The 26747-nt window shown below is 33.6% G+C and overlaps 2 protein-coding genes across 2 annotated transcripts in view; both read right to left on the minus strand.

Annotated features, from left to right (window-relative positions):
- Positions 1-26747, minus strand: part of LOC127720177 (exosome component 10-like) — a 76061-nt gene that overhangs the window by 26388 nt on the left and 22926 nt on the right. The window contains exons 2-8 of the mRNA XM_052226645.1: positions 22687-22823; positions 22249-22372; positions 21444-21548; positions 16565-16724; positions 16090-16147; positions 4668-4743; positions 4329-4439 (exon numbers count right to left, since the gene is read on the minus strand). Coding sequence (XP_052082605.1) covers positions 4329-4439; positions 4668-4743; positions 16090-16147; positions 16565-16724; positions 21444-21548; positions 22249-22372; positions 22687-22823 — 771 coding nt within the window. The remainder of the gene's footprint in view (positions 1-4328; positions 4440-4667; positions 4744-16089; positions 16148-16564; positions 16725-21443; positions 21549-22248; positions 22373-22686; positions 22824-26747) is intronic.
- On the minus strand, positions 11405-14317 carry LOC127720191 (uncharacterized). Its single transcript, XM_052226667.1, has 2 exons — positions 13545-14317; positions 11405-12974 (listed from the first exon to the last, which is right to left on the minus strand). The coding sequence occupies exons 1-2, from the start codon at positions 13627-13629 to the stop codon at positions 12460-12462; spliced, it is 600 nt and encodes a 199-aa protein (XP_052082627.1). The 5' UTR covers positions 13630-14317; the 3' UTR covers positions 11405-12459.

A 26747-nucleotide genomic window follows, 5' to 3' on the forward strand; every position in this document is an offset into this window, starting at 1 on the left:
AATAACTCAGTTTATAAGATGTATTGAGAATGTAAATATGCAAAATGAACTTCAGAGAGCTCCCTTTTGTTTAGTTTCATTGAGATGTAAAACTATTTTTCTTCCAAATCTTTATAAACATGATAAATGTGTAAGCTCTTATTGCTAAAAAGTGTTTTCATATAAAGTCTTGAATCTACAAAATGATAAATTCAATTCATGTTCAGTGAAAGTTTTTGATCCAAGTTGAAGGTCTCGCCGTGACTTGAGATAAACAGAAAATAAAGCCTTGTTCCTTTGCTTTTAGTATTTTCATTTTCATGCTGCTATTTTGTGTCATGAATTGATGCACCATATTCATTCTTTTCTTCCATGTAATGACATTTTGCAGTTGAAAATCAGACAATTTCATGTCTGTCCTTTTTGAAAGAATTCTTCAACAAACAAACTGTTTATCAAAGCAATGTGATGGAAGCAAACACTTTCTTGTATTTATTGGTTTATTACTTGAAATAACAAGGTTTTGTCTATCTTCTGAAATTTCCTATCAATGGTGTTTATCAAATAATACATATATGCAAGCAAAACGTATGTTCCCAACCTTTGGCTATGGGAGCATTCTGATAAAGGCAAATCTAGAAAATATACACAGTGATCTGGAAGGATTTTTTCTCTATGGGCCCAGGGCCCCCCAAAAATAAATTCAATGGGCCATTTTTAGAATTAATGGGCCATGTTGTCAAATGAGTGGGCCATTCGTTTACAATAAAAACAAAAAATAAAAAAGTGTATATTTCACTGTACTTACAAGTATGATTCTAACTAATATCATGGATATTGTTCCTGTGATTTTGTAATTTCAATTTCAATGAATATACAATAACTTCTTCCAAACCGGGCAATATTTACGATAACCTTTATTTACAATGTTAAAACTGGTACTGTTCCCTTGTTCATGTTGTTGATGTTCATGTTTTTTTTTTACATTAAATTTGGGTCTTCGTCGATACCATACTTATTCCAGTATTAGAGGAAGTTTCTGGCATTTCCTCTGCACTTGTATTATTATTACTTCATCACGATGACAAGAATAACAGTAGAGAGCAACGTTAATTGATAAGACACAACAACAATTCGCTGAAGGCATGTTTACAAAATGTCAAAACGAGCCAAAGACCAAAAAAAATGACAAGGACAGTTAAGCCCCTTTTATGGAGACAAATACTATGCTATTCATAAAAAGGCTTTTGGGTTTTTCAATCGAAATAATAGCAAGCTTACTTAAAAGATTATAATTAGAGAAGAATTCTCGCCTGTACTAGCCAATTTTCACAAATTTAAAGTTGTTTATAAAAAATTATATCATGAATGATGGTTAATTACGTTTTTTGGGTAATCAGTCATACCGCATGTTGCTATTATTACCATAGGAAGACACCCGAGACGTCCCAAAAATATATAGGTGCTCCTATCATTGGAGTAAACACTACACAGTTGTGTACTCACAAATGGCGGCACGAAATACGATCGGAAATCCATTTGACGATATCTCAACGTTTCAAAACGAAGTGAAAAATATCATGCGCCACGCGGGCGCTTACATTTGTCAATCTATGCGCCATTTCTGGTCGATAAGCGCAATAGGCGCAAGGCGCACGTCCTTCCCGATCACTGTATACATTAAATGTTGCCAAACTAATAAATTTGTTTTAGGCCAAAAATAAAAAACATGTTTGTTTCCCCTCGCCCCGACCAGGTCAAAAATAAGGGATCATAGATTTATTCTTATGAGGAAGCTCTGAGCATGCTCTGAGGATGCTCGGAGCTTTTTATGTAGGCTCTTCTCAGCAGTTTATGTGACAATAATTATCATGATCCATTAAGATGTCAATCAAATCTATAGCACTTTTACAATAAGGAAAGTAGAGCATTATAGAGGAAGCTCCATTAACACCTGTGTAAACATCTGGTCTATTCAAACAAATCTTGCATTAATTTTACAAAACTATAAAATAGATGAGAAATTCTTCAATATTACAGTACAATGCTTGGTATCAAGTCTTCACAGAAAGAAAATGATTTTAAAACATTTTCTTAATAATTATCATTCTTTTTCAATACACATGATACAAAAAAACACTCAAATTTTATAATTGAAATATAAATATATTTCAAATTTATACTATATTAAATGAAATAAGTCATCAAAGACACAAACTTAATGGTTATTGATTTATAACCATACTACCAAAACATAGTACACTCAGTTTCATGCGAAAAAGGGTTGATCTTTTTTTATATTCCGTTTAATTTGACAGTTGATTGAAATTAACCTTCCATTTCATTGCAGAAAAGTTTTTTTGAGTTGTAAACATGTTTCTTAGGTGGTTCAAAGCAATAAAAATATACTATATTCTACAGGGAAAAAAGGGGGAGAGAATTTGATTGGTTAACTTCTGGTGATGTTTACTTTCTTATATGCACTGAAAAGTTATGCTATATTTTCACTGTAGTACAGGACATTTATTTATGTCAAGTATTTATTTATTTAAAACATAGATAAATTCTGCACATTTTTTTTGAAATATAACAATCATGACAATTAAACAAAGACTTATAGGGGGAAAATAATCTTACTCATGCCAAGTATTTCTTTATTTAAAACAAAGCTTAATCTGCACAATTAAAAAAAAAAATGCCAAGTAAAGAGAGACGTACTAGAGAGAAAATAATGGTGGTATTACCCCCTCAAACCAGGCTTCCACTAATGAATTACAACTTTTCTTAAAGTAGCCATAATTTTCAATAAAATAACTTAGTTTGCTATTTAAAAAAACATACTACCATTGTTTAGTTAGGGGCATTACTTAAACAAGTAATTTTCAAAATTACCTATACAAGTTATGTTGAAAATGAGGCTGTTTCAAATATTACTTCTATATCATAAATAAGTAACTTCTGTTTATATTATTTTTAAAGGTGTCCATTCATACAGGTTTTACTAGCTTTAACACATTTTCACAGACATCTGGTTATTTTCCCCATGAAATATACTGGTAAAACTATTTAAATCCTCAACAAGCACTAATTGCTTTTCTGATGCCACACTTCTTGGTCAAAGGTTGGCCTCTTGGTGCTATTAAAATATCATTTCCCCTTAAAATCTTAGAGATAGACAGTTATAACTAGATATGGACCTTTATTTAAGACTTGAAGTTATTTATAATTTGAATCTTGATCAAAAGCAATTACATATATTCCTTAAATAATTGTAAGTACTAAGTTTTTTGAAGTTGTATAAAATAATTTATTAAAGTAATATTTTTGTCATTATTTTTTAAAGTAACCTCTCTATACTCATCTAAAATTGGATAAATACTTAATTTTATTTAATGAAATGATATAAAAATTCTTAAAAACTACATTTAGTCCATGCTTTATTTGACATTTAAAATAACTATTGAGTTATTAAATAATTTTTAAAACTAAAAAATACTTATAAAAGTGACTAAAAAAATTACTTGTTTAGTATTGCCACCTGACTGTTGTTTGTGTCTTGATAACTTTTATGTAGCATATTATATAATATAAACTATTTTTAAATCATATCATCTAATTATTAAATTTGAGAATTTTTTTATTATAAAAAATGGAATGATTATTAAATATAATAAGAAAATATTGAAATGACTTTTACTTTTTTTGGAGACTTCAGATTTCTTTCCAAGCATTACACAGCACTGTTGAAGAATTTCTAATCTATTTTATAGTTTTGTAAAATTTCATGCAAAATGTATTTGCATAGACCAGATGTTTACACAGGTGTTTATGGAGCTTCCTCTATAATGCTCTACTTTCCTTATCATAGAAGTGGTGTAGATTTGATTGACATCTTAATGGATCATGATAATTATTGTCACATTAACTGAAGAGAAGAGCCTACTTAAAAAGCTCCGAGCATCCTCCGAGCATGCTCTTAAGAATAAATCTATGATCCCTAAGCCTCCAAGCCAAAAAATTACCTGCCCCCAAAAAAATCCACTTTTTTTTTTATTTCCGAAAATAATTCGTTTCCATTCCGACATTGGTTCAGATGTTACCAGAAGTCTTCCTGGAACTCTCTGGAGTTATCAATCAACTTAGCGTTTTGAAGGGTAAACTGTCTGCTTGAAAGATGGGCGACAAGATCGCATAAGTTATGTTTCCCAATTGTGCGTTTGTGAATTGGAAAGTTTTTTTTTACTTTTGACCTCGTGCATCAACTGCTTTGCATTATTCTGTTGTACGCCAAATGATTCCATAAAAATTGTTTACGGTCTAATGTCTCAATTTGTGTTCTTATTAATTACCTCTAAATCAATGGCTATTTCTTCTTGTGTCTTCAGTGTGTTACACAAATGTTTAAGTTCTTCAAGCTTTGTAACGATTGTACATTCTGTTTCACCTAAAGGCTTAGGGTCCTACAATGACAACAGTGATCATGGTGAATTATATTTCCTAAAACATTAAAAAAAATAAATATGCTAGCGGTTTGACAATTAATTAAGCATTTAATTACTTGAATGGTATGCATAATAGTCAACATAATGGCGTCCAATAATCGAACTGTCAATTATAAAAATGTGTTGAATAGTTTTCAATGACAATTTTTTTCTTCTCCAATTCCAGAACGGTAAAGATATATTTACCGTAGGCGATGACACATTGAGAGATTTCTGTAAAGGCTTCAGATGGGCAAGTTCATGTTGATATGGATGGGGATACCTGAAATTATTAATAAAGTCATATTATTAACAAACATAACTTATGTCATGAAACAGATTTAGCATTTCATACTTGCTACTCATATTATAAAACATTTAAATACCTTTTTTCGTTATCTAAATCATAAATAAATGGAGAATGTGTCCATGGGACACAGATGATGCCCCCTTGCATATAGTGTTATAAAGAGACATAACTTGAGAACGGTAAAAGTGACACCACCCAAATTCGAACTTGATCTGAGTTATGTGGTAATGAGCATTGGAGCATTGATTTTCATATGATGAAGACATAATCTTTCAATCAGTTTAATTGAGGTCTGGAGCTGGCATGTCAGTAACTGCTAGTAGTCCTTTGTTCATTTATGTATCATTGTCATTTTGCTTAGTTTCTTTTGTTACCTATTCTGACATTGGACTCGGACTTCTTTTTAACTGAGTTTAACTGTGCGTATTGCTATGTTTTTCTTTATCCTACATTGGCTAAAGGTATAGGGGAGGGTTGAGAGCTCACAAAACATGTTTAACCCCGCTGCATTTTTGCACCTGTCCCAAGTCAGGAGCCTCTTTCCTTTGTTAGTCTTGTATGTTTTTTAATTTTAGTTCATTTATATGTTTTGGAGTTTAATGTGACGTCCATTTTCACTGAACTAGTACACAATTTTATTTAGGGGCTAGCTGAGGACCACCTCCGGGTGCGGGATTTTCTCGCTGCGTTGAAGACCCATTGGTGGCCTTCGGCTATTGTCTGCTCTTTGGTTGGGTTGTTGTCTCTTTGACATATTCCCCATTTCCATTCTCAATTTTATTGTGCATAAGTTTCATAACATTTGATTGAGGCAAACTAAAGTTAAGAGAACAGAAACACAACTCCAGAATGGTAGATGTGACGTCACACAAATTCAAACTTGATCTGTGTTTTGTGGTAAAGCATTGTGTTAAAGTTTCATAACATTTGGTTGAGGCAAACTAAAGTTAGAGAATGGAAACCAATTTTGGGACGTACGTATGCACAGACGTACGAACAGATGTAATAAAATGCTCCGCAGGGCGCAGCTTGATACGACCGCAGAGGTCGAACCCTGAACAGTTGGGGCAAGTATGGACACAACATTCAAGCTTGATACAGCTCTGAATTTGGATTGTGATTAAATATTTGACACAGCATAGGTTTCTGACACAGAATGAATGTGGTCTAAGAACTTAAAAATTTTAAATTGGACATTCACCTATTATGGTCCAATATCCAAAATCTAAATACATGGTTAGATTCAGCATATCAAAGAACCCCAAGAATTCAATTTTTGATGAAATCAAACAAAGTTTAATTTTGGACCCTTTTGACCTCAATGTGGACAAAGTTGATAACGGGGCCCAAAAATCAAAAATCTAAATACATGGTTAGATTCAGCATATCAAAGAACCCCATATATTCAATTTTTGTTGAAATCGAACAAAGTTTAGTTTTGGACCCCGATTTGGACCAACTTGAATACTGGGCCCATAATCAAAAATCTAAATTCATGTTTAGATTCAGCATATCAAAGAACCCTAAAAATTCAATTTTTGTTAAAATCAAACTAAGTTTAATTTTGGACCCTTTGGACCTTAATGTAGACCAATTTGAAAACGGAACCAAAAATTAAGAATCTAAATACACTGTTTGATTCGGCATATCAAAGAACCCAATAATTCAATTTTTGATGAAATCAAACAAAGTTAAATTTTGGACCCTTTGGACCTCAATGTGGACCAATTTAAAAATGGGGCCCAAAATCCAAAAACTTAATACACGGTTAGATTCAGCATATTAAAGAACCCCAAGAATTCAAGAATAAAACCCCATTGAAATTGATCAAGAAATAAGCAATTTATACGTAGTATCTTCTTTTGCACAATACTGTGCAATTGTATATTTCTTGCTATTGCAATATACTGTACAATTGACAATTTCTTGCTATTACGCAATATTGTGCTATTGGATATTTCTTGCTATTGCGCAATACTGTGCAATTGAAGATTTCTTGCTATTGCGCAATACTGTGCAATTGAAGATTTCTTGCTATTGTGCAATACTGTGCAATTGAAAATTTCTTGCTATTGCACAATACTTATTATATAATAATTTACACATCCTGTTTGGTGTGTATCTCCTACCATATCATTATTATTTGCTTTTAAATATAAATCAGAAATAACCAACTTAAAATGGAAAATTTTAAAAGAAAAAAAAAAGGAAAAAAAGAAAAAAAAAAAATCCCCCCCCCCCCAAATTTTTTGAACCCCTTATGATTCATCACCCCCAAACTCAATCCCAGCCTTCCCTTTGTGGTATGGTACCTTGCAGTACAATTTCAGAGAGATCCATACACTTGAACACAAGTTATTGTCTGGAAACTAGAAAAAATGCTTATTTTTGGCCCCTTTTTGGCCCCCAATTCCTAAACGTTTCGGGCAATTACCCCCAAACTCAATTCCAGCTTTCCCTTTGTGATGCTTATTTTGGCCCCTTTTTGGCCCCTAATTCCTTAACTGTTGGTACCATAACCCCCAAAATCAATCCCAACCTTCCTTTTGTGGTATTGAACCTTATGGTAAAATTTACGCCAGACGATGACAACGACGACGCCAACGTCATACCAATATACGACGAAATTTTTTTTAATTTTTGCGGTCGTATAAAAACGGACAGACAAGGGTAACATTTAATGCCCCCTCTGGTGATGGCAGGGGCATAAAAATAATAGGTCTGAAATTGACTAGATTGGAATGTCAATCATCCAGAATCAGACTGTTCCATAAAATACCTGTTTTTCTTCTAATTCCATTAATATATTTTAGGTAAGTGTTTCAAAATAGCAGATGCTCTGAGAGTGAATTAAAGGTTTTTTCCAACATTATCTTTCTATCAACTAACTTATATTGTTCTTATCCCATAAACATATGGTTGCTTAGTTGTTGCTTTACAAATACAAACATGACAAAATAGAGCTGCTTTCAAGGCAATTCTAGCATTTTTTTCTATAAATTTTCAAGGGCATAAATCTAACAAAATATAACATCATTCATTGTTAAGTTTAAGATTTAGTTATACAAAAAGCTTTTCTATGAGTAGAAAAATTAAAAAATAAAGAGCACTGAGGTCTTCCATGGCAATTTTTTATATTTTCAATATTTCAAAGACGTTTCCTTTTTCTTAAAATAGTCTGTTCAAAGACACGTGAAAGAGGCAGTATCTACTATTTCACAATTTTTTTTTTTTTTTTTTTTTTTTTTAAGATAAGATAAGAATTTTATTACAGCAGATTCCATTGAGTGTGTAGCCAAAGGTAATATCTTTGGTTAGCTTGCTTGTTAGCTGAACCGTGAAGTCATTATTAGGTCAGGTCTACTACCCTCCTTTCGAAGTAGCATAGTCCAACAGACAGATCGATTGGTTTTCTGTCGGACAAGTCTATTCTTAAAGTAGGGTAGTTTAGATATTACCTTTGGCTACACACTCAATGGAATCTGCTGTAATCTAATCAAGAACCCATAAAGGGCATCATTAACAACAATATTAAGCACAATATGATTGGAAAAAAGAATCAAAGCACGAAAGCGCTGTAAAGGCAGTTAATTACAGGTTGTGTGTATTTTAAGTCCAGTTATATCATTATCTTGCATAGTACAGGTAGCTTTCAGTATTTAAGATTTAGAGTTCTCTAATGATATTGAATAAGTTTTATGAATGTCATATTCTGAGCACTATATGAAGGCGATTGTTCTCACTTGTTTATGAACTAGTGCATTATGTCCAGTTTGTACCTTTTTTATCTATGTTTATAGTCAAATTAGTTATCAAAGGTACCAGGATTATAATTTAATACGCCAGACGTGAGTTTCGTCTACATAAGACTCATCAGTGACGTTCAGATCAAAGTTGAAGAGCATTGAGGACCCAAAATTACAAAAAGTTGTGCCAAATACGGCTAAGGTAATCTATTCCTTGGATAAGAAAATCCTTAGTTTTTTCATTGGCAATCATAACACATCTCCTTATTTATATAATGATCTATATTCAACGACCTCAGGTACAAAAAAAATGTATGTAACTAAACTATGATGGGAAACCTTTGACTTCTTTCTTTATATAATCTTTTGATTTGGTACCATAGAACTATGTAGAGTAAATGTACATTGCAACGTGTCAACTCTTTCAACTCCAAGCAAAATTATATTTCCAAGCATAAAGTAATTTATGAATGAAATAAAATGCTCCGCTGGGGCGCAGCTTGATACGACCGCAGAGGTCGAACCCTGAACAGTTGGGGCAAGTATGAACACAACATTCAAGCTTGATTCAGCACTGAATTTGGATTGTAATTAAATATTTGACACAGCATAGGTTTCTGACACAGAATGAAAGTGGTCTAAGATACTTAAAAAAATTTAATTTACCTATTCAAACCATATCATTATTATTTGCTTTTATATATAAATCAGAAATAACCAATTTAAAATGGAAAATTTTAAAGAAAAAAAGGAAAAAGAATCCCCCCCCCCAAATTTTTTGAACCCCCTTATGATTCATCACCCCAAAACTCAATCCCAGCCTTCACTTTGTGGTATGGTACCTTGCAGTACAATTTCAGAGAGATCCATACACTTGAACACAAGTTATTGTCTGGAAACTAGAAAAATGCTTGTTTTTTGGCCCCTTTTTGGTCCCAAATTCCTAAACGTTTAGGGCAATTACCCCCAAACTCAAACCCAGCTTTCCCTTGTGATATGGAACCTTGTAGTACAATTTGATAAAGATCCATACACTTACACACAAGTTATTGCCATGAAACTAGAAAAATGCTTGTTTTTTGCCCCTTTTTGGCCCCTAATTCCTAAAATTTGGAGGCAATTACCCCCAAAATCAATCCCAGCATTCCCTTTGTGATATGGAACCATGTGATACAATGTCAGAGAGATCCATAGACTTACACACAAGTTATTGTCATGAAACTAGAAAAATGCTTGTTTTTTGCCCCTTTTTGGCCCCTAATTCCTAAAATTTGGAGGCAATTACCCCCAAAATCAACTCAGCATTCCCTTTGTGGTATGGTACCTTGCAGTACAATTTCAGAGAGATCCATACACTTGAACACAAGTTATTGTCTGGAAACTAGAAAAATGCTTATTTTTGGCCCCTTATTCCTAAACTTTTTGGGCAATTACCCCCAAACTCAATTCCAGCTTTCCCTTTGTGATATGGAACCTTGTAGTACAATTTCATAAAGATCCATACACTTACACACAAGTTATTGCCATGAAACTAGAAAAATGCTTGTTTTGTGCCCCTTTTTGGCCCCTAATTCCTAAAATTTGGAGGCAATTACCCCCAAAATCAATCCCAGCATTCCCTTTGTGATATGGAACCATGTGATACAATGTCAGAGAGATCCATAGACTTACACACAAGTTATTGTCATGAAACTAGAAAAATGCTTGTTTTTTGCCCCTTTTTGGCCCCTAATTCCTAAAATTTGGAGGCAATTACCCCCAAAAATCAATCCCAGCATTCCCTTTGTGATATGGAACCTTGTGGTACAATGTCAGAGAGATCCATACACTTACACACAAGTTATGTCTGGAAGTTACAAAAATGCTTATTTTTGGCCCCTAATTCCTTAACTGTTGGTACCATAACCCCCAAAATCAATCCCCACTTTCCTTTTGTGGTATTGAACCTTATTTTAAAATTTCATTGAGATCCATTCACTTAAACTAAAGTTAGAGTGCGAAAACTAATGTGTCTTCGGACGACGACGACGACGCCAACGTCATACCAATATACGACCACAAAAATGTTTTTGCGGTCGTATAAAAAGGAGTTCTTAATTAAGAAATAAACTGATTCGCTGAGCAGAGCTGGATACACCCGCAGAGGTACTACCCTGAACAGCTGGGGCAAAAATGGACACAATATTCAAGCTTGATACAGGTCTGAATTTGGATTGTAATTAAATATTTGACATATTATAGTTTCTGAATAAATGTAGTCAATGAACTTGAAATAGGTTATATGAATTGAATTTATATTCAATTAAAGATTTCTTGCTGTTGTGCAATACACTGTGCTGTTGTGCAATACTTAATAAATCTGTTGCCAGACTATAAACAAATAAAGTTCAATTTCTTCTCAATGTCATATTTGAAATTGATGAAAATCAATAGGGAGATTACATCAATAGCTATAAATAATTCACCACGGTTTCATGTGAACTGCTTAAAGCATTTTTGAGTTGTTGTCCAAAGACTGGAAAATCCCCCCTTTTTTAATGAATAAAACCCCATAACTCAGAAATGTAAAATCTAAAATTTATAAAATTCTAAAGGGAGCTTACGGATTGATTATTTAGTCTTAGATGCAAGATTTTTTTATCAGTTGTTAGTGGCTTTGAACTAGCTGTCAGTAACTGCGAGTACTCTCAGATTTGTACTTAGTGTCTTTTTGTTGTTTGGATGTACAACTACCCGACCACGTCCACTTGTATTTGTATTTATCCATCTGATGAGTTTAGCCTCTTTCAACTGATTTTTATAGTTCTTTCTTATATTGTACTGTTACATCACTGTCCCAGGTTAGGGAAGGGTTGGGATCCGGCTAACATGTTTAAGCCCGTCACATTCTGTTTGTACATGTATGTGCCTGTCCCAAGTCAGGAGCCTATAAAAGTGTAATTCAGAGGTTGTCGTTTGTTTATGTGTTGCATATTTGTTATATTTGTTCATTTTTTTACATAAAATAGGCCGTTAGTTTTCTTGTTTGAATTGTTTTACATTGTCATTTCTGGGCCTTTTATAGCTGACTGTGCGGTATGGGCTTTGCTCATTGTTGAAGGCCGTACTGTGACCTATAGCTGTTAATTTCTGTGTCATTTGGTCTCTTGTGCATGTGTGGAGAGTTGTCTCATTGGCAATCATACCACATCTTCTTTTTTATATTTACATCAACAGATATAAAAAATTCACCAAAGTCAAGGTGAGACAACAAAACTTAGTTGTAAGATCTCTGAAATTTTTTACAGGGTACGAGTTTTTCTCATTGTTGGAGATTGTACGGTGACAGTAACACCTGTAACTGCTTAAACCCATTTCTTATGCACTTTAGTTTGATAAACTCACTGAATATCATACCACATCTCCTTATTTTTATATGCATTACAATTTACATGTGCATGTAATTGTAAATATATATATATCAGAACAAAATTCATTGCGTCACTTTTATTTATGCATCCTTTGGCACAATACAAGTTCTAAAATTACACAACATAAAACAACTAAATGTTATTTCAGATGAAAGTTTTGTTTCAGTTCCATTCATAGGATTTATTAGAATTTTGTATGTTTTGCCAAGTCCAATAATTCGCTCTATGTGACATAGAGACATAGTTGACTAAACCACCAGGTGTCGAACATTCAAGAATTTTCAGTGTTTCTGTTTTTATTTGATGAAAAGGTTGCCTGAGCTCTAGGAGCTTTAGGTTTTATCACGGGATATTCTGTGCTGTCAATAATAATCCAAGTCGTAGGAAACTTTAATTTGAAGTTGGATGGTGAAAAATACCTGACTAAACCACTAGATGGCCAAGTGTTAGCCTCACACCACTGTTTAGACATAAAAACAATCCATGTATACACAATATTCTTAACACTAGATTCAATCTAGAATCTAGACAGTTCAAAGTTGGTTGTATGATGCCTCAATTTCATCAAAGTCATAAAAAAACTGATTTTCAACTGACACCCTATCAATTTGAAAATATATGTATCTCAAACAATGTACTGCTGGACCAAGTGTGGTCAAAACAAATAAAAATTTAGTATACAACTCTAAACCGGTATAAAAATGCATGGCTGTGTCACGTGTCTTCATTTCAAAATTCTCTGCTGAAAACATAGGCATTGATGGTGTTTGCGTAATTCCATCTGTGAAGCTCAACATTAGCTCGGCAGTTGGTGGTGGACAGTCATAAATCCTTTCTGCAGTATGAATGACTTCTTCAGGAAAACCAACTTTACAATCAAAACTTTCCTCTAGATTTCTACTACAATATTCATCAAGTTTAGTTCTTTTGTTTTCACAGGAAACTGCCCTGATTTTTCTTTTTGTGGACGATTCAGTCTCTTGCTTGGTCCAGGAAAATAGGCTGGGAATTGCAGTAGACTTAAGTCTCTGTATGGTGGGTTTGCGCCCTGAAAAAGGTTATAAAACATTAGTTTTTTTATAATTAAATGAAATTCCATTAGCAATGTATACTTTGTACTACCTGGCGAAATATTAACTAGATTTATTCATTACAATCTGGATAAAACTATGTTTGCCTGATTCAATGTATGTTATGTCAATCCAAAGGACAAACAATGAGAGACTTATGCAACAAACGTACATTGTTTGTACCTAAATAACTATAATATAGATGAGAGCATGTCATTATTTTGTTCCTGTTAACATTGTCATTGATATTTTTCAAGAAAGTCTATGAGGCATAGCTTATGCATTCCTGTCATTACTACATTAGCATAATTACTGCTAAAATAATTCTCAGTATGATATACCTCTTGTAAGAAATCATTATAATTGTAGCAATCACCAAAAAATCTCAAACAGATCACATTGAATCGTAATCCAAAAAATTATGACGTCTTGAATTACCCACCCCCTTTTATTCTAAAACGATAATTGCGGTTGTAAACAGACTTTGGTTTATTCGCATGGCGATTACATATATAACTATATATTTCACAAGGAAAATAGAGTTTTACCATGAATAGTTTCCTGCACGTAGTCTTTTTCAGTAAAACGTGCCTTGCAAACAACAGCTGACTGAGATGGACTCCACGATATCATCGTGTTCTCGTCCAATCTGCGTATGGGCCATGGCGTTGATCCAACTTTTCCTTCTTTTTAAGTCATTTGGAAATGCATGTCCTCCTCTTAAATGACATCCAGGTACACAACAACAAGTACTTGGCATCGTTAATTAAAAATATAACTGAAATAGTTGCACAGTGCAGAAACCGGAAGTAGAGGAACAGGATCCGCTACCACGGCGCCACCTATTCAGGAACGATAATTTGCTACTTTATATAACTGCGAAAATAACGTTAGACGGGTTCACGTGCATAAACAGAAATGCGCTTTAAATTGTATAATATAATTCATGTTCAGTCGACCTTTAATTATTATATCAACGACTGAAATGATTTATAAACATCTAGATTGCAGATAACACTCGAAATTAACCCGAGCTCTTTCTTCACGGAATTCAAATAATTCTTGTTTGTCAATCGGTTGACTGCTTATAATGCAAAATACTAATATATCAAAAGTTTTTAAAACTAACAAAACACAATGATCGTTTCTCTATTTCCCAATGTAAATGAAATGAAACAAAAAACATTTTATATCGCAATAAGAAGAGGAGAGAATTCAACATTTCCGGATCTACTTGGAGTCTAATGACCCCCCACGTAGATAAGTTGGATATCGCGGAAGGAAGGATTAACCCGGCAACTAGAAAGGCATTAAAGCACTGCCTTTAAAAACTAGATCCTAATATAATACTATCATATTATGGACAGGATCAGAGCCTAACACATCATGTGTCTTACATAACTATAACAATAATTTCATAATAATTAAATATTATTTTATATATTTTGTATCCACCTGGATCTTATTTCTAAACACTTAATTATATAATTGCCTAGGCACATAAGAGTTGGTAAATGCTCATTTGTGAACAGCCAGAAATATTTTTTATCCTTGGGTAATTCTTTAAGATTATTACAAAAACTGTTTACTTTATCCCATAATAATTTTCTCTGTTCGTTATATAAAGGACAACTTACTGTGAAATGGGTCTCATCTTCAATAGAATTTGATCCATGTGATAGGCAGTGATGACATAGACGCTGACTTCTCTCTATGTATTTTTTACTATATCTATCTTTCTCAATTTTAAGATCATGTGCACTTATTCTCAATTTACATATAGCTCTTCTTATATTAAAATCTTTAATTGATAAATAAGCCTCCTTTACGAAGTCAGTCTTGAGGTTGAAATAATTTTCTAATTTACTATTACCTTGTGATAAGGTATCAGATCTTTTGACCACCCAAAATGTTTTAAAACTGTTACAAAGTTTACATTTTACAAATTTAATTAATTTATTGAGCTTTGTATTCAAATTTTGTATATCAAGTGATTGAAGGACATATCTCATAGATGAATACCAACAATTAATGTTTCCTGCATCTAAAATTTTATTACAAACATAAGCATCATAAAGTAACCCATCGTCCAATTTGTTAAGCCTGTGTACATATTTTACCATAGATATAATGACAGAAAAATAAAGAGGAAATCTTGCAACCTCTGATAACACTGCCAAATTTGAGGCTTTTTTATTTACACCAAGAATATATTTTAGATACCTGAAATGTGATTTTTCCAAATAATCATTTATGTAAATTAATTCAAATAGATAATCACTTTTTTTCTTGCAAGCAGCAGAGTTAATCTTAAAGGTACCCCAGATTTCACTACAATATAATAAAATTGGTTTTATTGTGTGATCATATAAATGGATTGCAGTATCAATACTTGGATTACAAGCTGACATGGATTTTTGTAGTTTAAATTTTGCCTTTAAGGACTTTTTGAATAGCTCTTCTTTCCCCTGCTGAAAAAGACCACTAGAAGTAAAGACTATCCCTAAATATTTATATCTGTTAACACATTCTATAGCCTCATTATCTAAACAAAGTGATTCCTTCAAAAAATTTCCAGGCTTGTTAAAAATTAAAACTTTTGTTTTGGACAAGTTTACAAATACAAACATGACAAAATAGAGCTGCTTTCAAGGCAATTCTAGCATTTTTTTCTATAAATTTTCAAGGGCATAAATCTAACAAAATATAACATCATTCATTGTTAAGTTTAAGATTTAGTTATACAAAAAGCTTTTCTATGAGTAGAAAAATTAAAAAAAAAAGAGCACTGAGGTCTTCCATGGCAATTTTTTATATTTTCAATATTTCAAAGACGTTTCCTTTTTCTTAAAATAGTCTGTTCAAAGACATGTGAAAGAGGCAGTATCTACTATTTCACAAAATAGTTGGACAATTTTATTCAAGGAAATAGTACATTTTGTATCTAATATTAGAATGAAAGGTCTTTCGGTGCTAACATTAATTTATTTACCTGATAAGTTATGTTTTTTTATCAAGCTGAACTTTTATTGCTACGACAAAAACTCTAAATATTTTTCATGACAGTAATAAAAATTATAATATAAAACTTACTGAAATGCTGGATTTTCTGTCATTTCTGGTGTGATATCTTCAGGTAATTGCAAGCTTTCTGAAATAATAAGTACAGTCATATTCAATATTCTGTGAGAATTAAATAGATCACTATTCAATAATGTCAGTATCTCAGCTATTTCTCAAAAATTATATTACTGTATTTCTTTCTGCTGCCAATAGATTACAAAGACTGAAAGAAATTTCAAATTTTGCATTTTCAACCTTAAAGTAAATTTGACTTCAGATTTTTTGAAAAACTGGTTAAAAAAGATTCAAATACACCACTGAATGAACAAATAATATCTATTACCTAATGTATTTTTAAATTACCACATTATCCTACTCAATGCTTCTCTTTGAAATGATAATTGCCAATTTTTTATTGTTCAAGACATATTCACACATAGTTTTGGTGTTCTAATATATTTCTTAAGGTGTAGTCATATCTATGAATCTTAATTTATAATTGTACCTTCTAATGTCTTCATAGCATTTGGTTTATATCGAATACAGGGTACAAAAGGTCTATTCACATTGTCAATTTTGTCTTTAAATCTCATCTGAGGTCGCTGTATATTACGGGCTGTCAACAATCTGTAACTGGACAAATTACTTCCTTGACCAGGTGAAGACTGGAAAAAAAATTTTAAAAAAGCTTTCAGCATATTTTGAGCTAGGTACAAATGTATAAAGAGTCTTTTTATTGCATAAAATGCATTGGCTTTAATGATATAAAATCTTTTAATTAGGAAACTCTGTCATACAAGTGAGAGGTTTAGCTAGCTATAAAATCAGGTTTAATCCACCTTTTTCTACATAAGGAAATGCCTGTACCCAGTCATGAATATGACAGCTGTTTTCCATTCGTTTGATGTGTTTGAGCTTTTGATTTTGCCATTTGCCAAAGGACTTTTTGTTTTGAATTTTCCTTGGAGTTCGGTATTTTTTTTTATTTTACTTTTTCCATAACCTGTTTTTTAGGGCTATTCCATTAACTAGAGGCTTTCAAGAGCCTGTGTCGCTCACCTGATTCTACTTTGGTTTTGGAAATCATGTAAAAATAGATTAAAATCATAACAGATACCCTAATAATGAGTGAGGCCAAATTTGGTTTAATATTGGTCCTGTAATTTAATAAAAAATCCTGGTGGCCATCTTCAACAGTAAATCGGCAACAAAGTAGCAACACTTAATCAGCACCTCATAAGAAACATTTATGCCATGTTTTGGTTTCATTCCATTCAGTGCACCTCTAGAAGAAGCATTTGTATGTATTTCCCATAGGGTCTTATGTTAAAGGAAGTCCCGCCATTGGCGGCCTTAATGGATGAAGGATCAGCTTCAAAGTAACAAAACTTAGTCAGCATCTCATAAGGAACATTCATGCCATGTTTGGTTTCAATTCATTCAGTATGTGGTTCTCTAAAAGAAGACATTTGTATACATGTATTGTCCATAGGGTCCTTTGTTAAACATTGTCCCCATCTGGCAGCCATCATGGATGGAGGATCAGCTTCAAAGTAACAACACTTGGTCAGTACCTCAAAAGGAACATGCATGCCATGTTTGGTTTCATTCCATTCAATGGTTCTCTAAAAGAAAACATTTGTACGTATTTCTCATAGGGTCCTATGTTAAACTAAGTCCTCCGCTGACGGCCATCTTAGATTATGGATTGGCTTCATAGTAACAACACTTGGTCAGCACCTCATAAGGAACATTCATGCCATGTTTGGTTTCATTCCATTCAGTGTTTCTCTAAAAGAAGACATTTGTATGTATTTCCCATAGGGTCCTATGTTTAACTAAGTCCCCCGCTGGCTGCCATCTTGGATGATGGATCAGCTTCAAAGTAACAACACATGGTCAGCACCTCATAAGGAACATTCTTGCCATGTTTGGTTTCATTCCATTCAGTGGTTCTCTAAAAGAAGACGTTTGTATGTATTTCCCATAGGGTCCCATGTTAAACTAAGTCCCCTGCATGGCGGCCATCTTGGATTATGGATCAGCTTCAAAGTAACAACACTCGGTCAGCACCTCATAAGAAACATTCATGCCATGTTTGGTTTCATTCCATTCAGTGGTTCTCTAAAAGAAGAAATTTGTACGTATTTCCCATAGGGTCCAATGTTAAACTAAGTCCCCTGCTGGCGGCCATCTTGGATTATGGATCAGCTTCATAGTAACAACACTTGGTCAGCACCTCATAAGAAACATTCATGCCATGTTTGGTTTCATTCCATTCAGTGGTTCTCTAAAAGAAGGCATTTGTATGTATTTCCCATAAGTCCCATGATAAACTAAGTCACCGGCTGGCGGCCATCTTGGATTATGGATCGGCTTCAAAGTAACAACACTCTGTCAGCACCTCATAAGGAACATTCATACCATGTTTGGTTTCATTCCATTCAGTGGTTCTCTAAAAGAAGACATTTGTATATATTTCTCATAGGGTCCTATGTTAAACTAAGTCCCCTGCTGGCGGCCATCTTGGATTATGGATCGGCTTCAAAGTAACAACACTCGGTCAGCACCTCATAAGGAACATTCATACCATGTTTGGTTTCATTCCATTCAGTGGTTCTCTAAAAGAAGACATTTGTATGTATTTCCCATAGGGTCCCATGTTAAACTAAGTCCCCCGCTGGCGGCCATCTTGGATTATCGCTCGGCTTCAAAGTAACAACACTCGGTCAGCATCTCATAAGGAACATTCATACCATGTTTGGTTTTATTCCATTCAGTGGTTCTCTAAAAGAAGACATTTGTATGTATTTCCCATAGGGTCCTATGTTAAACTAAGTCCCCAGCTGGCGGCCATCTTTGATTATGGATCGGCTTCAAAGTAACAACACTCGGTCAGCACCTCATAAGAAACATTTATGCCATGTTTGGTTTCATTCCATTCAGTGGTTCTCTAAAAGAAGACATTTGTATGTATTTCCCATAGGGTCCAATGTTAAACTAAGTCCCCCGCTGGCAGCCATCTTGGATGATGGATCTGCTACAAAGTAACAACACTTGGTCAGCACCTCATAAGGAACATTCATGCCATGTTTGGTTTCATTCCATTCAGTGGTTCTCTAGAAGAAGTTCAAAATGTAAAAAGTTAACGCCGACAACGGACGACGCCGGACGAACGCCAAATGATGTGAAAAGCTCACTTGGCCCTTCGGGCCAGGTGAGCATAAAAAGAGGTTCTAGGGTTGGAAGGCAATTTTTAAGTACCCCCATGACCAAGAGGAATGTACTATGTATCTTAACACCAACCAACAGGAAGTTGTTTCATGATAATACAAGAACCAACTGGAATATATCTAACTTATTTTTTACTGGCCCTTCAAAATTGAGAAGAAATTACCTCTTGGAATTGAAGATATATGTATACTCTATAAAAACATCTACATGTAATATCAACATTTATTAATGATAAAGAAAATTACTGTCACATTTCATTAGATTTTGACATGAAAATTTGTGAACTAAAAGTTATTTTGAGTTTCTGTATAAAATATTTCATGCTTTTTCTTTCTTTTCCATATATCTTTTGGTTTTCAATTCTAGTGTTTATATTTCATCATCATAGATGTATTTTGCCACCTGCCTGGAATTATTATTTTTTTTATTGTATTTGATCGGCAAACCAGGAATTACCCTTATCCGACCCCGGAATCTGATCCGGTATTTTAATCTTCTTCATTTCCGGTTTATGGCATCCATTGTTTTTCAATGTTGTTGTCAGTCAGATACGATTTCACTCGTAATTACACATTAATTGTTGGCAATTTTCAGTATAAAGCTAGCGGTTGAACAAAATCAGCATCGCTGTCATGAATAATAAAGATAAAAATAAATTTTGAGATCGTTTGGAAGTTTTGGTCCCAAATTGAAAATTGGGAAAAACGTAAGGTATTTGCCATAGCCAATAGGAATGGGTCCGGTATTTGGACCCTGTAGAATACAAGAAAAATCCCTGGAGGGGTATACGATCTCAATAGTAATATGGCTTTAAAATGACCATACTGATGATTAAAAAGGTCGGCAAAGTTAATTTTTATTTTCTTTCAAATCGAAGGTCCGTCGGGCCTAGCTAGTAATCAAAACAAAAGTCCAATTGCAATAGTGGAAGGTCGCGGACCTCGGATAATTTGAACCTCCGAATATTATTTTCAATAGAATTTGACATCGTTCGTCATGTGCTTGTCAATATTAAAGGGAAGTAACTCTTGCACTATCAGAACTGGTACCTTAGGTAGAATACAACGTTGCGCCTGCCGCTGCGCAAGTAGCGGGAACAGTTATGTTTTCCAAAATATCACGATATGAGCAGGAGACAAAAACAATCGGTTATATAAGTCCTTGCAAAAACAAATAATAATAAATAACGAAAAATAACACAATGAAACCGACAGTCACGAAAACTGACTGTCAAAGAAGACCAACAACCAACAATACTTAGTTTCTCTAAACACCAAGGGCCACTGGTCATAAATGCTTCAACACATCAACAACCAACGGGATTTTTTATAATTGCAGTCTGACCCTGGTACATTCTTCTTAATGGAGTAGCCCTTATGAAGACTCATCATCATTGTCTAATACATTGTAGTCTGCCTCTTGGTAAAATATGCAAGCCGCAATCTGTAAAACGTGTAGACAGATTTGTTTTGGTTTTTCTAGTTTTAGTCATTTATGTTTAAAATTACCATGTTTATTTTTTTCTGATATAGAAGAAGTAAATCAACAGGCCTGTTTCAAACAATAATTGCAAAACTCCTCTTGTATGATTATCCAGAGGACCCTCAAAGTTACTGTTTTAATGCCTCCAAGGAACATCAGGCTAATGAATGCTATTAATACACTTTAAGCTGTGTTCACATCTGACAGTAGAAAAAATGGATCAAGTTCAGAAGTTTTATGTTATTATTTAATAACTTTTCAGCAATGGGTATGGAGAATTCGAAATTAAAAATTAAAAATTCAACTACATATTTAAAAGATTTCTGACAAGTTGAACAAGTGCTTTTATCTAGTACAAAATAAGCAAGCGAGCGCTATCTAAATCTAGAGGCTAAATTGTTAAATAGACACAATATTGAAGTTCAAGTCATATATTGTAATTTCTATATGAAGCATGTGTAAAAGACGGACATCTTAAACAGAAAGGATCTAGAACAGAATTTTGAACGGAAGCTTTCTGACTGACACTGAGGTTCAACAAATGACCATTTAAATTTTATAGAGAATGTGTTTTACAGATGCTCTCTCTAAAATTGAGCTTCAACAAGATAGTTTTCAATTTCTACATATTATTCCTCATGTAACCATATTTCTTTAATAACTGGTACCTTTTTATTCCAGCTAGCGGTGGCATTATGTTTTGGGGTAGCTGATGCTACAACTAATGTTGTTTCTTTCTTTTTGATTCCTGATGCTTCATCTAGCCAGCCTCCCTAAAATTCAAATACATAAAACTATATTTTTGCATTATTGCAACTTAATCCGTTTGTGAAATTTTTTTGTCAGAATATAACATAAATTTAGGAAATTGGATTCATATACAATAAAAGTAACTCAGTTCCTTTGATGATAGAGAAACATACTGTTAACTACCTTTATCATGTTTAGGTTAAACTACATGTATAATGTAGTAGCAAAAATTGTTCATTGAATAGCTAAATGAGAAAAAATATTGGACTGCTCACTTTAAAACTGTTCACATACATTAAAATGCATCCAAATGATGATTTAAGAACTGAATTTTTCTACAAAAGAAATGACTTCAATTGTTTCCATTTTTATGAAGCAACATTCAACATTGACCAAGCAGCACCTGCATACCAATTATGCATTTTGATATGATTTACCAGGGCTAGTGTTTTCTGTCACTATTTACTTGATAGAGTTGCTGCTTATAATCACAAGAAAGCAATTTAACCCAAAACCCCAAAACAATGGTGTCACAGCTGTTGATTAGTTTAACAGTCTATATATATATTTATATATATATATAGGTTTGAACGTTGTTTTCAATTTAGACTTGTTTATATATATATATATATATATATATATATATAGCTACCCACCTAAATCAGTGAAAAACCAAAAAATATAATCAAGTGTTTTAAGATATATACAGCAAGAATTAATTACCACTCTTTCCAGTATTTGGTCATTAGCATCAATCAGTACATCAAACTTATCTTCAAGGTCAACAGCACTGCTACTGCCTGTCAGATTTCCCTTCACACTCTGATATTTCAGTATACTCTGGATTCTGTAAATAAAAAAAAACAATCATTTATTTCTTAAATCTTGAAACAGAATACCAAACTGAAAACTGTAAAATTACTACCATTTATAAACTGGCAAATTCTTTGAGGATTCCATTGCTCATATGATGAGAAAAGACCACATTGATTTGTACTACTGTGGAAGTGTGGATTCATTATTATTCGTAGAAATACTCATTTAAGTGGATTTCTAACAACAAATCTTAATGTCCAACGAAGTACGATTTTCTATAGGCTTGTATGCAGAGTTTGGCAAAACCAGGAAATAAAATGACACTTATTTTATATACATTCTTACATGTTAAGAATTCTGTTGCCTTCAATATCCAACACTTCTCTGACACCTTGATAACTAGAGTAATAATCAAAGTCATCTCCTGTTGCTGGTAAATCATTGGAACACTTGGTGGCTAGTAAAGCTGTCTTCAGTGCTTGCTGGAAATATATAAATCAAATATATGAAAGCAGTTATTTAGGATGGTGTTATGATGACAGTCGATTTCAAATTTTATATATTTGAAATTTTCCCTATAGATGTTCCCTGCCGTGTATCCCAAACTCTGTCTGACAGACAAAATGTCAGACAAAAAATCATTCCTTCAGACAGAAATTTTTAGATTTTTTAGTTGAAAATATATAGAAGAAAAGATCAAATTTCTTTTTTTGGCAATGGTATTGTTTCTTTTACATGCGACTATAATTAATAATTGTTCTATGACTCTCAGTAGTAAAAGTTATACAAGTGTTTTTTAGTTACTTGTACATGTAATCTATTTTAGATAAAGAATAATATCCCTTAAAAATTCTGATTATTTTTAACTTTAATATTTACAAGTTTTCAGACAGGAGGGGGTGGGGTGACCCCCAGGGACTTCCCCTATATTTCATTTGATTTGTTTTATTGTCCCATTCAACAATATATATGGTTTAGGGGTTGGGATCTCGACCATTTACAAGTTTTCAAACAGGAGGGGTAGGGGGTGAACCCCAGGGACCTCCCCAACATATCATTTGATTTGTTAAATTGACCCATACAAGAATATATATGGTTTAGGGATGGGGATCTCTACCGTTTACAAAATATAAGAACATTCGCAAATGGCAGGGGGTGGGGTAAACCTGGAGACTAGCCCGGTATATTTCATTCAAATCAATTTGACATTATAAAGAGGAATAGAGAAATGACAGGGATAGGGGTGATCCCTGGAGACTTGCCCTACATTTCATTTGATTTGTTTTATCATGTCCCATGATCATAACTGCAGACCCAGTGTGTGCATCACTTATTGTTCTCAAGTTATAATCATTTTAAAAATAAAAAAAAAACCTTGGGTTCTTTAGTTAAACCCCCTCCCTTCCTTTTTCTTTTTATAAAATTATTTCCATTTTCGTTTCATTATCATATCAATATTCACAATGATCGTTTTTCTCATTGGGAGAAACGAATCGGAAAGGTTAAAAAATCAATTCGTGATTGAGTTTAAAAATAGAATCAAAGCACGAAAGCGCTGTAAAGGCAGTTAATTACAGGTTGTGTGTATTTTAAGTCCAGTTATATCATTATCTTGCATAGTACAGTGTACTTATCAGAGGTGGCTTTCAGTATTTAAGATTTAGAGTTCTCTAATGATATTGAATAAGTTTTATGAATGTCATATTCTGAGCACTATATGAAGGCGATTGTTCTCACTTGTTTATGAACTAGTGCATTATGTCCAGTTTGTACCTTTTTTATCTATGTTTATAGTCAAATTAGTTATCAAAGTACCAGGATTATAATTTAATACGCCAGACGTGTGTTTCGTCTACATAAGACTCATCAGTGACGTTCAGATCAAAATAGTAACAAAGCCAAACAAGTACAAAGTTGAAGAGCATTGAGGACCCAAAATTCCAAAAAGTTGTGCCAAATACGGCTAAGGTAATCTATTCCTTGGATAAGAAAATCCTTAGTTTTTTCATTGGCAATCATAACACATCTCCTTATTTATATAATGATCTATATTCAACGACCTCAGGTACAAAAAAAATGTATGTAACTAAACTATGATGGGAAACCTTTGACTTCTTTCTTTATATAAACTTTTGATTTGGTACCATAGAACTATGTAGAGTAAATGTACATTGCAACATGTCAACTCTTTCAACTCCAAGCAAAATTATATTTCCAAGCATAAAGTAATTTATGAATAAAATAAAATGCTCCGCTGGGGCGCAGCTTGATACGACCGCAGAGGTCTAACCCTGAACAGTTGGGGCAAGTATGAACACAACATTCAAGCTTGATTCAGCACTGAATTTGGATTGTAATTAAATATTTGACACAGCATAGGTTTCTCACACAGAATGAAAGTGGTCTAAGAACTTAAACATTTTTAATTTACCTATTCAAACCATATCATTATTATTTGCTTTTATATATAAATCAGAAATAACCAATTTAAAATGGAAAATTTTAAAGAAAAAAAAGGAAAAAGAATCCCCCCCCCAAATTTTTTGAACCCCCTTATGATTCATTACCCCAAAACTCAATCCCAGCCTTCCCTTTGTGGTATGGTACCTTGCAGTACAATTTCAGAGAGATCCATACACTTGAACACATGTTATTGTCTGGAAACTAGAAAAATGCTTGTTTTTTGGCCCCTTTTTGGTCCCAAATTCCTAAACGTTTAGGGCAATTACCCCAAACTCAAACCCAACTTTCCCTTTGTGATATGGAACCTTGTAGTACAATTTCATAAAGATCCATACACTGACACACAAGTTATTGCCATGAAACTAGAAAAATGCTTGTTTTTTGCCCCTTTTTGGCCCCTAATTCCTAAAATTTGGAGGCAATTACCCCCAAAATCAATCCCAGCATTCCCTTTGTGATATGGAACCATGTGATACAATGTCAGAGAGATCAATAGACTTACACACAAGTTATTGTCATGAAACTAGAAAAATGCTTGTTTTTTGCCCCTTTTTGGCCCCTAATTCCTAAAATTTGGAGGCAATTACCCCTAAAATCAATCCCAGCATTCCCTTTGTGGTATGGTACCTTGCAGTACAATTTCAGAGAGATCCATACACTTGAACACAAGTTATTGTCTGGAAACTAGAAAAATGCTTATTTTTGGCCCCTTATTCCTAAACTTTTTGGGCAATTACCCCCAAACTCAATTCCAGCTATCCCTTTGTGATATGGAACCTTGTAGTACAATTTCATAAAGATCCATACACTTACACACAAGTTATTGCCATGAACCTAGAAAAATGCTTGTTTTTTGCCCCTTTTTGGCCCCTAATTCCTAACATTTGGAGGCAATTACCCCCAAATTCAATCCCAGCATTCCCTTTGTGATATGGAACCTTGTGATACAATGTCAGAGATATCCATAGACTTGCACACAGGTTATTGTCATGAAACTAGAAAAATGCTTGTTTTTTGCCCCTTTTTGGCCCCTAATTCCTAAAATTTGGAGGCAATTACCCCCAAAAATCAATCCCAGCATTCCCTTTGTGGTATGGTACCTTGCAGTACAATTTCAGAGAGATCCATACACTTGAACACAAGTTATTGTCTGGAAACTAGAAAAATGCTTATTTTTGGCCCCTTATTCCTAAACTTTTTGGGCAATTACCCCCAAACTCAATTCCAGCTATCCCTTTGTGATATGGAACCTTGTAGTACAATTTCATAAAGATCCATACACTTACACACAAATTATTGCCATGAACCTAGAAAAATGCTTGTTTTTTGCCCCTTTTTGGCCCCTAATTCCTAAAATTTGGAGGCAATTACCCCCAAATTCAATCCCAGCATTCCCTTTGTGATATGGAACCTTGTGATACAATGTCAGAGATATCCATAGACTTGCACACAGGTTATTGTCATGAAACTAGAAAAATGCTTGTTTTTTGCCCCTTTTTGGCCCCTAATTCCTAAAATTTGGAGGCAATTACCCCCAAAAATCAATCCCAGCATTCCCTTTGTGGTATGGTACCTTGCAGTACAATTTCAGAGAGATCCATACACTTGAACACAAGTTATTGTCTGGAAACTAGAAAAATGCTTATTTTTGGCCCCTTATTCCTAAACTTTTTGGGCAATTACCCCCAAACTCAATTCCAGCTATCCCTTTGTGATATGGAACCTTGTAGTACAATTTCATAAAGATCCATACACTTACACACAAGTTATTGCCATGAACCTAGAAAAATGCTTGTTTTTTGCCCCTTTTTGGCCCCTAATTCCTAACATTTGGAGGCAATTACCCCCAAATTCAATCCCAGCATTCCCTTTGTGATATGGAACCTTGTGATACAATGTCAGAGATATCCATAGACTTGCACACAGGTTATTGTCATGAAACT

Source organism: Mytilus californianus, unplaced genomic scaffold, assembly GCF_021869535.1.
Source record: "Mytilus californianus isolate M0D057914Y unplaced genomic scaffold, xbMytCali1.0.p SCAF_11, whole genome shotgun sequence".
In the NCBI taxonomy this organism is placed as follows: Eukaryota; Metazoa; Mollusca; class Bivalvia; order Mytilida; family Mytilidae; genus Mytilus; species Mytilus californianus.